This window comes from Panthera onca, chromosome C1, assembly GCF_046562875.1.
Source record: "Panthera onca isolate mPanOnc1 chromosome C1, mPanOnc1 haplotype 2, whole genome shotgun sequence".
Taxonomy (NCBI): domain Eukaryota; kingdom Metazoa; phylum Chordata; class Mammalia; order Carnivora; family Felidae; genus Panthera; species Panthera onca.
In genome coordinates this window covers 20,730,065-20,745,179 of record NC_138346.1, presented here as the reverse complement: position 1 = coordinate 20,745,179, position 15,115 = coordinate 20,730,065, and the positions used below count along the sequence as shown (strand labels likewise).

General features: G+C 45.7%; 1 protein-coding gene and 2 long non-coding RNA genes across 3 annotated transcripts; 1 reads left to right on the top strand and 2 right to left on the bottom strand.

Moving 5' to 3' along the window:
* Positions 1-351: 351 nt before the first annotated feature.
* Positions 352-942, bottom strand: TNP1 (transition protein 1). Its single transcript, XM_060623517.2, has 2 exons — positions 762-942; positions 352-554 (listed from the first exon to the last, which is right to left on the bottom strand). The coding sequence occupies exons 1-2, from the start codon at positions 898-900 to the stop codon at positions 526-528; spliced, it is 168 nt and encodes a 55-aa protein (XP_060479500.1). The 5' UTR covers positions 901-942; the 3' UTR covers positions 352-525.
* Positions 943-7,104: 6,162 nt separating this feature from the next.
* On the bottom strand, positions 7,105-8,375 carry LOC132671985 (uncharacterized). The gene is made up of 2 exons (XR_009607332.2): positions 8,114-8,375; positions 7,105-7,298 (listed from the first exon to the last, which is right to left on the bottom strand). It is a non-coding gene; the product is annotated as an uncharacterized LOC132671985 (long non-coding RNA).
* A 3,575-nt stretch (positions 8,376-11,950) lies between these two features.
* LOC132671984 (uncharacterized) lies at positions 11,951-13,259 on the top strand. The gene is made up of 2 exons (XR_009607331.1): positions 11,951-12,322; positions 13,069-13,259. It is a non-coding gene; the product is annotated as an uncharacterized LOC132671984 (long non-coding RNA).
* The last annotated feature ends 1,856 nt before the right edge of the window (positions 13,260-15,115 follow it).

Sequence of the window (15,115 nt, the reverse complement as noted above, 5' to 3'; positions counted from 1 at the left end):
ACAGCCTGCTGGTCCTGCCCGTTAGCCCACATAATCAGATAACTTAGCATGGAGAATTCTGTATCCACTCCTGGGACCAGTCTTTTAGCGTTAGTTTAGCCCATGGTTTGGGGTTGTGCTAAAACCAGAACGGTCTCAGAAATAGCGGTCATCAGTGCCAGTCTCCAGGTTCTAGCTCCTTCTCAACACCTGAATACTGTGATGGTGCCCCGCCAGTGCTGAGGCCCACGGACAGAGTCAAGGACAAACTACGGTGATAGTTTCCAAGTTATGTCGAACGGTTTCACACCTGCCAATTCTTTCCCAAGTCTGCCCAAGCCCATTTTCCAGCCAAAAGATCAAAAGGAAACCTTTCCAACTTTTCAAAGTTTTATTGAGATGTTGAGGAGAAACAGCCAACATATACATTCCTCATTTCGTCACGATTGGCATTTTACCCACACGATAGGTTCTTCTCTGGCTGTCGTCCTCTCGTCGCTGCCTGGCATTGTGTGAAGTCCACCAGGACAGAGCCCGCGGGTGGCATCACAAGTGGGAGCGGTAATGGCGATTGGCTGTAAGGGAAGGACAGGTTTACAACAGGGACCCCAGTTAGAACACCCCCAGTCATCCTCTTCCCGCCTCAGTGCCTGGAACGGAGCTGGAAATGAAATTCTCAGGCTGAGATTCTGGGTCCTGGAAAAGCTAACTGGATCGAAGAAGGAGGGCCCGTGGGGCAAGTCCCTCATGTTTGATCACTCCCTTGCTTCTCCCTTACTCACAGTCATCTCCCCGTTTTCTACTCTTCAGACTGCCCTTCCGGTATTTTCTTTTGCTGCCACCTCTCTTGACTCCCTTGTGAGGAGCTCGGTTCTTGCCCCTCCTCATGCCATGACTCTTGAATTTGCGGTTGGTCGACATTGTAACTTCTGCCAAAATGAGGGGCTTTGCAAGACCCGGAGGCCAGGAGTCTGGGTATTTAAGGCCTTAGCCATTGTGACCCTGAAGGGGTGTGGCTTGACAGGTGGGTGGGGCTCCCCTGTGATGTCCCTGGCCTTTGTTACACTTCGGTCATACGTGAGAAATAAGGTGGCCCCTCTAATGCAGCTCTAGACTGTCCTCAATTTTGAGGCCTTTTTTTTATATTAAATAAGGTTTCCCAGACAGGTATTATTGAGCAACTAAGTTTCAGCTCTGTGCCAGGCATCTGGGGAGTACAAGAGACCATTCAAATAGGTATTTCCTGGAGGCGCCTGGGTGGCTCAGTCTGTTAAGCTCCTACTACTCTTGATTTAGACGCAGGTCATAATCTGACCATTTGTGAGTTGGAGTCCTGTGTGGGGCTCTGTGCTGACAGCCTGCTTGGGATTCTCTCTCTCCCTTTCTCTCTGCTCCTCGTGCTCTCTCTCTCAAAAATAAATAAATAACCCTAAAAAAAATAGGCATCTCCTGCCAGTAGGAATTTAATGGCTGTTGAGTGTGTGCACATGCATGTGTGTTTAAGTCTCTCACAGCATTGGAACATCACACATGTATTTCCGTAAGGACGTGACTCCGGGAAACCCAATTCAACATGAGCAAAATATAAATACTTCTCTTTCTTCTAACTGTGACACTATGGGCTGAGTACTTTTGTAGGACTGTCCTGTACATTGTAGGATGTCTGGCAGCATTCCTGGCCTCAACCCGTAGATGCCAGCAGCGGTGACAACCAAAAATATTTCCAAACATTGCCTCGGGGGGAGGGGCACAATCACCCTCTGTGGAGAACCATTGGCTTAGCCATTTCAGAAGATTCAGTCATCAAATATTTGTGATCAGATAGTATGTAAGATGATTATGGATAAAACCAGACAGACTCTGTTTTCATGGCAGCTTTCAGCCTCATCAGGGAGAAAGCCATCAGAAATCTGCACAAATCAGTAAATAATGACTTCCCAGCATGGTGCAGGATAATTCCATCAGACACGGTAGAGGATGTGGTTGGAGAGAGAGGCAGAGGCCAGACTAGGCTCCAGTGCATTGGGAAGCCATTAAGAGGGTAATGTGAGATTAGAGGCTGCTGGGTAGAGGCTGGATTGGTGGGGAGGTAGAGTGACTAGAGGTCACACAATAGTAATGGTTCAGGAGACAGAAATACTTGATGCTCAGGCCTGGGCCAGAAAGGGTGCTGATCAGGATGTATAGATGTAGACAGGAGATACAGACTTGGTGATGGATGGATTGGCTTGGTTGGTGAGAGCAGAGGGTGTAGAAGGTGTGGCTTTTGTTCCTGTGTAATACTTCTACCTGGATGCCGGTGCCACTCACTGGGCTAAAGGCCAGGCATGGGGGCGGTGATCATCATGCACTTTGGTCTAAAACTTTTTCAGAGTTGAGGTGCCTTTGAAATCTCCAAATAGAGATATTGCATGATTGCTGGGTACCTGGGTGTGGAGCTCCAAGTAGAAGTGTGAGCTGGGACGTCCCCTGTCCCCAGCTTCCCCAGTAACGGATTCAACATCCAACCTTTTCTTCTTTGTCCTTCATACCTTATACTCATTCAGTCCCTTGGAAAAACATTTCGATGGAACTTGATCATTATTTTCTCTCTCTCTCCCTCCTTCTCTTTCCCCTGCTGCCATCTCATTCAAGAACCAAACACATTGCATGCAGCAGGTTCTTAGCAAAAGTTGGGTGAATAGAAAAGAGATGTCTATCTCTTTCTGATGTCTATAGAGACAAAATGACAAGTCATGTTTTGAAACCCAGAGTCCTTGAAAAGCCATTATAAGTGACACTTTCCATTATCCTGTTTCCAGACGGGGTTCTGTTGGAGTCTTTGATTTGTTCAAAGGGGGAGGAGCTTCAGGAAACAGGACCCAGCCTTCCCTTTTTGTATCTTGGGACTTTCTTATATACCTCAGCCTAGTTCCTTTTACAAGCAGGCTCCATGAAAGCAGTTTAAAAATTGCGTTCGTTCCTATCTGTTCCCAAGGCCTTGAACAGTCCTGCCACAGAGCGGGAGCCCAATAAGCATTTGTGGAGTATTTGTGGAATAAACTAAAAGTCCTTCTGTTTTTCTAACTATCTGATTCCTCCCCATTTTGTCCCACCTCTCCAGGGAAGGCTTCCCCAACTTTTCAAATTCTCATTGTTTTTCGTAATTTGTCCGAAGCCCGTGGTCCTTTAATACTGTTCTCAAAGTCAACCAAAGCTAGGTGTGTGATACCCTGTTCTGTTTCCCACATTGCTATGTGGTGTGTGTGAGTCTGATCTCAAGAGGAGGCCATGTGTCTCGGTTCTGGTCCTGACTGTTTCATAAATGTCACTTCTCTGGACTTCAGCTCCTTTATTTTTGTAAAAAGGCTGGTTGGGTTAGGTGATCCCTGATGTTATCTGACTTTTACAGTAGGCTTCTTGTAGTCAGAGGCTTTGTTTTTTTTTTTTTTTATTTCTACTGCATTTCTCATGGGCACTGATGCAGTCCACAGTAGGTGATCAATAAACATTTATTCATTCTTGCTACTTGGGGATTATGAGGACAGACAGTAAGACACAGAATGACTCTGAATACCACATAGGAGCATTTCTAGACAGGGAAGGGTGAAAAAAACATTGCTTCCATCATAGGCTCTGTTGCTCCTGAGGCTGCTTGCTGGCTAAAGCATTGGCAGGGGAACTGGCCTCCTGAGTTGGAATGACATCTTTTGGATGGTCCTGGAGACTGGATAGTATTTCTGTACCCAACACCACCCCCCCCCAAACTCTTAAGTCCATCCCATCCCCAAAGACCTACTCTGCCAAGGGGAAGCTGAGATCACAGAGAATAAGGCAGCCAGGCTTGGGAACTGATGAAGAAACCAACAGAGTCCCCTTTGCATAGGGTTAAGGAGAAGTTCTGGTTTCAGAAACTCAATGCTGAGAACTCCAGCGGCGGAAAGCCCAGTGTGGGGGGAGGTGCTCACAGGCCTGTCCCGTGTGGGGCTGGGGGTGTTTGGGTTGGCTTCTGGATCAGACCTCCTGGAATGAGGACAGAGCACAGCTGAGCATTGGGCATTGCTGCCTGTCTCTGTTTCTCTTTCCATTTCAGCCCCAGTGTTGCTTAAGCCAAGGGCAATTTAGATAGAGCACAGTGAGTTCACTCCTGACACTTGGTAGACCTGAAGCCAACCTTTTTTTTTTTTGAGAACTGTTTGTTAATTCAGTCTGCTGAGTGTCTCCTTATCTGTAATTTTACTCTTTCTCCCTTTCTTTTTCTTTCTTTCTTTCTTTCTTTCTTTCTTTCTTTCTTTCTTTCTCTTTCTTTCTTTCTTCCTTTTCTTTTTCTTCTTCTCCTTCTTGTTCTTCTTCTTCTTCTTCTTCTTCTTCTTCTTCTTCTTCTTCAGAGGAAGAAACTGAGGCACCAAGTGGTTACATGAATCCCTTCAAATAACCCAGAGATCCCAATGAAACTATTTCCTCCATACTTTGGCTTCCCTGGTGGGTCTTAATTTTGTTTCTCTTCATGAAAGGGAATGGATGATTTCTGATTGCTAAGGGGACATGGAGAGAGAACCGAATTCTTTATACTTTCAGAAGAGGAGCTATCAGCTCCCTCTCTCTAGGGCTGAGTGTTAGCTTGTCTGAAGACAGGTGGATAAACAGAATAGTGTCTTTATCTCCTAGAAGGATGGCCAAAGTGGCGCTAGCACTCCCAATGGCCCCCCTCTTAGGTTAGGGAGGGGCAGGCTTTGGGCATCACTGTTTCAGACGTCAGGCCTCTAGTGGGGCCCCATCTCACCTCTCCTGCTCAAACTTACTCCATTAGTTTTCCTGGCTAGCCCAAGAGATGCCTTCCCAGGGATAGATCTTCCCAGCAGGCTGGGAACTGGGGCTTATGAAGAAGAAACATGGAAAAGTTGCTGACAGTCCTTACAAATGTTGATGGCTCAGTCCAAATCACTCTCTAAAACCTGAGTCTCTCCAGATGTTGACCTCAGCAGGGAAGTGGGGACCTTCTACCCTGTTCACATGCACACCCTGTCTTCTTTGCTCTTGCAGCTGCTGCTGTTTGGGCAGGCGAAGGGGGCTCAGGCAGGCCATGGGATGGGAAATCTGCCGAGAGAGGAGTCTCACCAGGGGCAGAGGTCTCTGAGCTCAGGACTTATCTCAGGTCTCCAGTAGGGAATAAAGAGAAACCAGGGCCCAAGACCAAAGAAGGAGGGAACTCAACTCCGTTCGCCTCTTTCCATCCAGTTCTGGGAAACGAGGGAGCATCACGGTTTGGATGATGTCTGGGTTCTGCCTGAAGATGTGTTGGGATTCTTTCCCATTTATCCTCCAGGCTCCTTTCCCATCTTTTTTGATTGCTTTCCCAAAACTGTTTCTCCATAAACAATTTCTATTTTCCAAGAAGAGAGAGATTAGGCTGCTAAAAGGCAGGAGACACAAGAGCGGTGGCCCTGGGTGGTTCCTCAGGAGTCACCTGGACCCCTTCTTTTAGAAGCCAAAAGGCTTGTCCAAGGGCTACACCCTGGTGGTGCAAGAGCCATGGCTGAACCCAAGATTGCTGATTCCCAGGACAAAGACTTTCCACTGCTCCACACTGCCTTCCCTGCTTGACTTAAAAGTAGATCTGGTCTCCACTGTCCACTGTATTTACCTTTTCTTTCTTACATGTGCTTCTAGGATCACAGTGAAGGAATCTAATACTGAAGGAAGATGGAGAACCGGGGGGAAATAGTTCTTAGAGGCAGGGTGTGAATTTGGAGGTCTTCTGCACAAATATAAATTCTCATTTGGAGAGAACTCCAAGTTTTATTTTTGTTGTTATTTTCGGACTTAATGAAAAGTTATTTGAATATGTCAATTTCTCTTGTAACTATTAACAATAAGGCCACATGGTGTGATATCACACAAAGTAAATCCAAATTTTATGCTTCAGAAACTTCCAAATAATGTTTTCACATTAACTACTCCCCTGACCACACTGACTATAACCCTGTCTATAACATCATGAAGAAGATGCTGTCCCTTGCTGGAATTCACTGGGGGCACAGTTCCCTTCAGCCATAAGACAAAAACAGGGCTGTGTCCTCTGAATAGAAAGAGGGGTGTTATGGTATGAAAATGTCACACATATTCAATCATTTGGCTTCATGTGGTCTTTACGAACAAATGTGTTTTATCCATCTACCAACTGGAGTAAGAAACTTTGAGTTGGTAGGGTTGCTAGAGAACAGTTTCATAATAAATAGGTCTGGGGATGAAGGGTAACTTGGCCAAAGTCACGAATTATGGGCAAACTTAGATCTCAAGCCCAGATCTCCCCATCTCCAGTCTAGGCTTATTGCCACTGTGCCTTGAGGCACTACTATTGAGATTTCTGGCCTCTTTTTTTTTTTTCCTGTGCCCTTTCTCTGCTTTTCTCTTCACCCTTCATGTTCCGAGAGCCACATTCCAGGAAACTTTTCCCTCTTGAAATCATCCCACCTGCCAAGTACAATCATGTCACTGAGTTTGAGGACACCTGCCCTGTGAGGGGGAGAGAGTTGCCACCAAAAGGGGCCAAGGACCGGAGTGACAGACTGTTGCCACCCTCAAGGGTCAATGCCTTTGTAATTGATTGCAAGGCATTGTGACCAACATGCCAATAGGGTCCATTGGTCAGAGGAGACTCCCCGTGTATCTGGAGTATTTTTAGCATAAATGCCTCTTATAGCTCCACTGACCAAGGTGAGGTCAAGAGAGAACATCGCACTCCAATTACATCTCTTTGGCCTGCTCTGATGAAACTCCACTTCCAGCTCTTAGTGGTGAGCAGAGAGGGTGAAGAAGAGGAGAGATGCTGGAGGAGCCATTTTACTGTCAAGAAGGCTTGCTCGACGTCTCGTTGCCTATTTGGCTCCCACATTGTTCTTTTGAGCAGAATTCTCACATTTTGAAAAGTAGACTCAGCTCTATTTACACTAACGAAGGGGAACAAAGCAATTCCTTCACAAATCCTGGAATTCTGTAGTCCAAAGCACAGAGATTCGGTGACACTTTGCCCCTCACACTCCCTATGGTGGGACAGCAGGGGTGACTGCCTAGTGAAATCTTCAGAACAAAGCCTTTGTTTTTTAGTAATAACCACCCGCAAAAAAAGACCCAGATTCTTCTGAGTGTTGCAGTGATCCGATTTTATTGATTAAGAGATTCTCAATGCTGGGCAGCCTCATTTTTGTTCTGGGAGAAAATGTGGAAGGTAATACCACAGAGATGTTCTGGAGTTCCAGTAAGGACTATGTCACCGTGCAGAAAGATTTGTATGTTCTCCAGAGCACCGTCCTGCACGAGTGCTCCGCAGTTTCTTCATGCTGTAAAGAAGCAAAGACAAAACCGAGGTTACAAGCTTCCCTGGTTAGGGTAGGAGAGTCTCAGAAGGTTCTTCAGGTGGGCACACGAAGCCAACTCGACATTTTCCAGAATTACCCTTATTTTATTACCCTTTTTGCTATGGTTTGGCCTGACTTACTTGAAACTTCCTGGGATGCTTGTGCTGGGCAAGTCGTGTCTCCCCAGAATAAGCTACGTTATTTGTGGGACCCAGCGCAAGATGATTATACCGGCCTCTTGTTAAAAAATACTTTTAGGATGATTATAGCAGAGCATCAACTAAGCCTCAGGTCCCCTGAGTTACAGGGCGATTTGTAAGTCTCTGAACTTCCTTCTCACTTAAGGCACTTCTAATGGTAAACATTCAGATAACTACATCGAGAGATCTCTATCTAATTCATCCTTATAGTCCAGGAGAGCTGGTCAATGTCTTATTCATAACGCGGGCTTGATGGATACTTACAAATGGCTTGCTTCTCACTGAGGCCATTCCATGTGCCTGAGAATGAATGAAGGCTCTTCCGTAATGCCTCCATCACCACCTCCTTCCTCCCCACCTCTTACACATCCCCCAACTGCTCCCGGTATTCCTCCTACACTCCTTCAGGACCACACACTGAAGAACTGGCCAGTTGCTATCCTTTTCCTCCCCCAGGCTGTCCTTGGTGGTACTTTTTTCTATGCTCCGGAAGAAAGATGGAGTCCTAAGGGATGGGCAGAAGTGCCGTATCCTAGGGTGGCTGCATCCAGTCATGGTAGATGTTAGAATCCCAGTGTGGGGTTTCTGGCTATTTACCTGAAAATGGTTTTCTGAGCCTTGAGATGAGGCAGGGAGGAGCGTCTAAAGAAACCAGGCAACTGTGGACTTATACTTCCTCACTCTGGGATGTCACAAAGTCAGTATGAGGTCAGCGACCCAATCTACAGGAGAAGGGCTGAGCAGTGGGACCTGGGACGATTTCCTTCAACATTTAGTCAGACTGATTTTCTGGAGCCAAGCCTCTCGATCTACTAAACTTAGGTTATTTTATTTCTCCTCGTCTAAGAAATCTTCTTTTAGTTAAAGCCAGAAGGATATGGAATTAATGGCAATCCTATTATTTTACTACTGAGGAAACTAAACGCCCAGGTAGAAATTACTTCCTTATAGGCTTCAGGAAATTGCTGAAGGACACATAAATACTAAATAGCAGAGGTGGGAATTAAATCTGCATCTACTTAATTTTAGCGATTGGGCAGTGTCTCCTCATGTATTCGCTGCTCCGGTAGATAGGGACAAGGAGGTTAATCACCTAGGGGGTGACATGTACTTAATGTTTACCATGAAGAGAGACATGGACAAAAGGCTTGAATATTAAGACCCAGAAGACACTGACCCAAGTAAGTGATGGGGATAGAGAAGGAGTGGATTATAAAACATTGAGGGACAGAAGAGGTGAAAAGAATGAGCTTCGAAGGGAAAGATGGAACCCTAGCCTTCCGTCCTGAGTGAATAGCCAACAATAAATACTGCAGCAGCAACTACATTTGGACAGAAAGTATTGGTTTTAGTGTTGCCCGGATTGGGATGTCTACTGGACAGACACCATGTCTATTTAAGCGCTCAGTGGACAAATGGGATATAAGTAACTAGCTCAGGAGAGCAGTGGAGCTGGTGATGTAGATTTGAGCATTGGCAAAGTAGAGCGTTGCGTAGTTGAATGTACAGGAACAGATGGGATGATCTAGGGGCAAAATTAGAGGATTCATCATCAACCTTTGGGTGTTTCGGGGAAGACAGCTGAGGAAAGAGAGCAGAGTAAAACTCAGCTAAGAACAAAGTTGCAAAGTAACAGTATGGAGTTCAACATGGAAGTGTCAGACTTGGGGAGGTCATGTACCACTCACGGGGGACCTCCCGAGTGCCCGGAGCTGTGCAGAGCCCTTGGGGAGCCTGACTTCATTTTTCAGTGCTTGCTTTATTTGATCCTGTAGAGTATTTGGCTAGTAGGTTCCTGCAGGGAGAGAGTAGGGGGCGCAGTCAGGAGTGCATTGGGTAGAGGAGAGACAGGAGGGGAGACAGAGGAGAGTAGAGGTTGTTTTTGAGCAAAAGGTAAGCCTCTCTCTAGCGACCACTCTCTCCTTTGCTTCACAGCCAAACTTCTTTAAGAGGAGGCTTTATTCAACCACGGTTGCTCTGATATGGAAAATGACAGGCTCCTTATTCTTCCAGGCTCACTTTACCCATGTGTGCTTCACCCTTACCTGACTTTAGCCTCCTCCTTTCGGGATAGATAAGTCCGCAGTTTGGGATGGCCATCTGGTCTTGACTGGTCCTTGTTATTTTACCTTTGTGCCTGCTGTCAGGCACCTTATACTCTGAGAGGACAGGGCCGAGATAATCGCTTGTGCTTGGAACAGTGCCAGGGATAAGGTAAGCACTCTAGAGATACTAACTTATTTATTTAATCCTTACATCAACCCTGTGTGGTGGGTATTATTATGGCTGAATTCCAGGATCAGGGTGGTTAGGTAGCTTGTCCACGATCCTGCAGCTAGTAGATAGAGGGGGTGGGTTGTTCTTGTGTAAGAAATTAGAATAATTTCTCACGTAAGGCTGTTTCATACATATTTTACATTTTTTGAAAAAAAAAATGGACCATCGAGAAAGGCACTCAAGAGATTTTCAATAAGTCCTCACCAATTGAGATGTGGATCACTATTATTTACTGAAACAAGGTTCTTTTTTTTTTTTTTTTAAGTTTACTGATTTAGAGAGAAAAAGAGAGTATGAGTGGGGGAGGGGCAGAAAGAAAGGGAGAGAGAGAACCCCAAGCAGGCTCTGCATAGTCAGCACAGAGCCCGAGGGAGGACTCGATCTCAGGAACCCCAAGATCATGACCTGAGCTGGAATCAAGAGCCAGACACTCAGTTGACTGAGCCACCCAGGTGCCCCCATCGAAACAAAGTTCCTATATAAGGATATCTTGTTCACAAAGTGAGGATCTATTCAGGCATTTGGTGTGTGTGAGGGGGGTGGGTATCCATGTTGATATATACCTAGGCTGGTGAGTTCTCAGGCATACTTTACTCATAATTGGGGATCTCATGAACACGGCCCCTTCACTTCCTTTCTGCCCATTCCGCACACTGAATGCATAGGAGAGAGCCACCATGAATGCCTAGGAAAGAACACAGAAACACACAGGCCCAGAGGCAACTGCACATCCTCAGTACAAATCTGGATGCATAAATCCGTTGTTCTATCAAGCCATCTGTAGCACATAATATCATGATCACCAACGCCAATCCTTTTCGCTTAAAGATCTGAGTTCTTTGGGTGTGGAAAGAACTGGATGGTTAGTAACTTTTTTAAAAAAAATGTTCATTTATTATTTTGAGAGAGAGAGAGAGAGTGGGGTAGGGGCTGAGAGAGAGGGAGAGAGAGAAGCCCAAGCAGTCTCTGTCAGCACCATCAGCACAGAGCCCGATGTGGGATTTGAACTCAGGAACAGTGAGATCATGACCTGAGCCAAAATCAAGAGTCAGATGCTCAACTGACCAAGCCACCCAGGTGCCCCTCTTAGTAACTTTTGATGAAACAGGACACAGAATAAATTAAACTCAACTTCACAGATGTGTTAAAACACAACTCGATGTCCCTCTCTTTCTTCCTCTCTGTTTCTCTCTTCCCAACCTTTGTTGCGTCCCCCTGGATTAAAACCTTAGGTCTTATGTTAAAAGAACAACAGGGGTACTGTAGAATTCCCTCCCTCCTAGAGTCTGTAAGAAGCAAGAAACTAGAGGAACTGTGAGAGATGCTTGGATTATCACCTCCCTGGTGGTGATAATCCCCACATGAGGTGGATCCTCTTGGAGAGGGTGAACCGTTACAGCCTTTGTTCAGGAAGTGTGTTTGAAACCAGGCTGTATTCCCTTCATTCTTTCCTTCCTTCCTTCCTTCCTTCTTTCCTTCCTTCCTTCCTTCCTTCCTTCATCCCTTCCTTCCTTCCTTCCTTCCTTCCTTCCTTCCTTCCGAGAGAGCAGGGAAGGGGCACAGGGAAACGTTTGGGACAGGAGGGTGTACTTATTATCTTGATTTGTGTAGAAAGATTCATGGGTGTATACCTATGTAAAAACTTATCAAATTTCTATCACATTTGTGGTGCCTAGGTGGCTCAGTCGGTTGGGCATCAGACTTCCACTCAGGTCATGATCTCACAGTTTGTGAGTCTGAGCCCTACGTGGGGCTCTGTGCTGACAGCTTGGAGCCTGGAGCCTGCTTTAGATTCTGTGTCTCCCCCTCTCTCTGCCCCTCCCCTGCTTTCACTCTATCTCTGTCTCTCAAAAATGAATAAACGTTAAAAAAATTGTCGCATTTAAAATATGTGAGTTTATTGTGTGTCAGTTATACCTCAGTGCATTCATTTAAAAATTCCCATATTAGTTCAAATGCTTGCTGAAAAAGCTCTTTCTGAAAATAAGATGTTGGGACCAGGAATGCACATGTAAATGTGCCAGCCAATAAAGGCTTTGAAGATGTTGGGTCTGAAAGGCCAGGACAATTTCACTTGGTTAGTATCATCCAGGGTGGTTCCCATGGGCTACACTGATCAGCAGCCAGCTGATGAGCCAGCAGTCCTAATAGGTACTTTGTTGATTTTCCCCAAATGTCTCAGTACTCCCAAACCACCCAACCAAGCTCTTATGCTGAATCACAGCCATTGTGACAAGGCATCATTAATCATCAGGTCCTTTTGCCAGGAGCTCCCATGTCATGGGCACTTGTCTCTGTATATAAAAGGAGTGATGGGTGGGCTGCTTTGAATGAAGGGACCTGGGGTGGGGGAGGGGGGCAGCAGATAGAGGCTGCCGCGGCAACCAGATCCCTGCTGCTGGCCAGAATTGGGAAATATAAGAAGATGATGCAGTCCTGTAGATGTAAGTGTTCAGCGTGCCATCTGAAGGATTTACTACAGAGACAGAAAGCAAAGAAGTTATGGAAGAAAAAGATCAGGAAGACAAGGTATTGATGACATTTTCTGATTATCCAAAGGGGCCTCGCAAACCCGAAGAACTGTCCTCCTGGCTTGCAGGTGTTCCAAAATGTGATGACTTTGTCAAAGCAAAGCTCTCCACTTGCCTCTCAGAGACTGCCTTCCAACTCTTCCCTGGCTTCTCTGCTACCCACAAAACCCCAGCTCTCCCCCAGCTTCCCACCAATCCTGCAAAAAGCCAGAATTTCTGTGTTCATTGCTTATCTTCTTTATGATAGAGCCTCCCTCAAATCTTTTCATTCAGTAGAGAGGTTGACATAGCCCCTGGACCTACCTTTTTGAAAGTGGGTTTCTTTCTTTCTTTCTCTCTCTTTTTTTTAAGGTTTGTTTATTTTGAGAGAGAGAGAGAGACAGAGACAGAGAGAGAGACAGAGACAGAGACAGAGACAGAGAAAGCATGAGCTAGTGGGGAGGGGCAGAGAGAGAGAGAGAGAGAGAGAGAGAGAGAGAGAAAGCCAAATAGGCTGTGTACCAGCATGGAGCCTAATGCAGTGCTCGAACTCATGAACCCGTGAGATCATGACCTGAGCTGACATCAGCAGTCAGACACTTAACCAACTAAGCCACCCCAGGTGCCCCTTGAAGGTGGGTTTCTCATACTCTCTGGCCTTATGTCTGATGAAATCTGAGAAATTGAGCTGAAGAGGTCCTTCTATAAAAAACACATGGGTTTCCTGAGTGTAAATCTTACATTTTCTCATTCTTGTCTCCTTAGTCAGCAGCATATGCCAATGATCTGGTTGAAGACACTGCTCGAACCCATGACTTTCGGCGTCACAGTTTTTCCCATGGCCAGCAATAAGAAAAGCCTCTTTTGGTGCAGGCCCCAGAACACCATAATCATCTTCGATTTTACCTCTCTGCCCAGGGTCTTTTAAGTAAAATTTCCCTCCTTTCACTGACAAATGGTGTTTTGTGTGTTTTTGCTTAGCTGAACAGTGACCTATGGCAACCTGGAGTACCCCTGCCTTTTTTCATGTAATAGGCTAAGTAGGGTGGAACAGGTAGAGGGATAATCAAGCGAGTCGGGAGGAAATATGTAGTGCCTATGTAAGAGACTTGCTAATAAAATATGATTGGGTTTCAGTATGGAATAGGTTGAGATATTTTCTGGATATGAAAAGGATTTACTTGGGTTGATAGACCTTCTAATTGGCTGGGTTGAGGTATAACAACCAGAAAACGCAGAACCAGATCATCAGCTCATACTTCTAGCTTTGTTTGTTGGTAATGAGTAACGAAGGTGCCCAAAGATACCCCTTTTTCTAGAAACAAGCTCGGGTCATGTCAACACGGAGCCCAGGAACTGTAAACATGAGAAAGGGTGAAAACATAAGATAGGCCTAGACTGCATATGTGTATTTGGGACTTTTTAAAGGACAACATCCCCAAGCCTCTCCTAATCCTGTGCTATAGATACAATGTAGTCTTGGACCCTTTGGGGTCAAATAATTCTGATAGCTGTGTGGAATCCCTTGTGTAATTGAACCTGGACCTTGTATAATTCACATAAAGATATGACATCTCTTACCCCTATCTCATTACCCTTAAAGAGCAACAGTTCTACCACCTTTAAAAATCATATGCCCGCCAGACCAAAGCTGATCTATAAGTTTGCGGCCTTAGAACCCAATTCTCCTGTGAAAGATACAGAAACCGTTGTCCAGCCAACTTAGGCAGGCCCCTGGGTTTTGTCAAATTTTCTAGGTATCGATGAGGTTCTTGTTCCCAATGGAACATGGGTTTCTCCCATGATGGTTGATTTGTTCTTGGTTGACCCATTTGCTCTCAGTGTGGGAATGGGGGAAGATTGTAGTTTCAAGATCTTATGGCAAGTGTCCCTGCGCCCAGGAGCAGAGGCATCCTGGGAATGTGGTAATGCTATACTCTATCTTGTAGAATGTGTTGTAATCACATGCTTTGCACACACTGGTGTAGTCTTGGGGAGAAGGCACAGACAAAGGAGGTAAGTAGCCTTTCCTGCTTCATTCTGTGCCAGTCATCCCTATCACACTCACCATTTTTGCCACATTTACATAGAACTTGGCCTTGTTCACATACGTGTGTTATGTAAGAGCCGATAGTCTAGAGTCAAAGTAACGGCATCGGGAGACCCGCCTCCCAGGCACCCAAAAATTGAAATTAAGTGTGAGAACTTTGAATCTTAGTGTCCAAGGCATTGAATATTTATTGGTGAAAGCCCTGTATGAAGTAAAAAATCATGACCCACGTTATAGCTCACAGCAGCTTTTGTGAGGTATGGCACCTGATAGGGCTACTGGAGGGGGACCTTGAAAGTGACAGACAGGTTGGTAGGCGTTTTAGTCTTCGCAGGCAAAAGCAGCCACGGTGAGTGGCCATGGCCACGTTCCAACAAGACTTTACCCAGAGCTTGTGTTAACTATTTCACTGATCTTGTAACAGTGATCTCAGTTTTGCAACTGAAACACACACTGAAGGACTAACTTGACAAAATCACAGAAAGGCAGAGATAACGGAGTGGTCTTTCTACTCTCCTAGCCCCTCGAGACTGGTTCTGCCAGGGCCAGGATCTTCTTTCTTTGTGTCTTGTCTAAGGGTCAGCCTTACTCTTCCTTTTCCACCCTTTGTGGTAGTTTCTATTCATGAGTCTTCACCTTTTGCTGGATGTCTTTATGGACCATCTTTCTCCCTGTCTCGGTGGTAGTCTTCTTGTAAAAGAGTTAATTTTGAGGGGTGGGAGTCGGTGTGGGGGAGTGGGGTGAGGGCACAGAACCTGCTTG

Excerpts from the sequence above, each read along its gene's own strand:
- TNP1 (XM_060623517.2), bottom strand. The coding sequence starts at position 900 with ATGTCGACCAACCGCAAATTCAAGAGTCATGGCATGAGGAGGGGCAAG. Across the intron at positions 555-761 it reads TAGAAAACGGGGAGATGACT|CCAATCGCCATTACCGCTCC; the intron begins GTGAGTAAGGGA and ends CTTCCCTTACAG.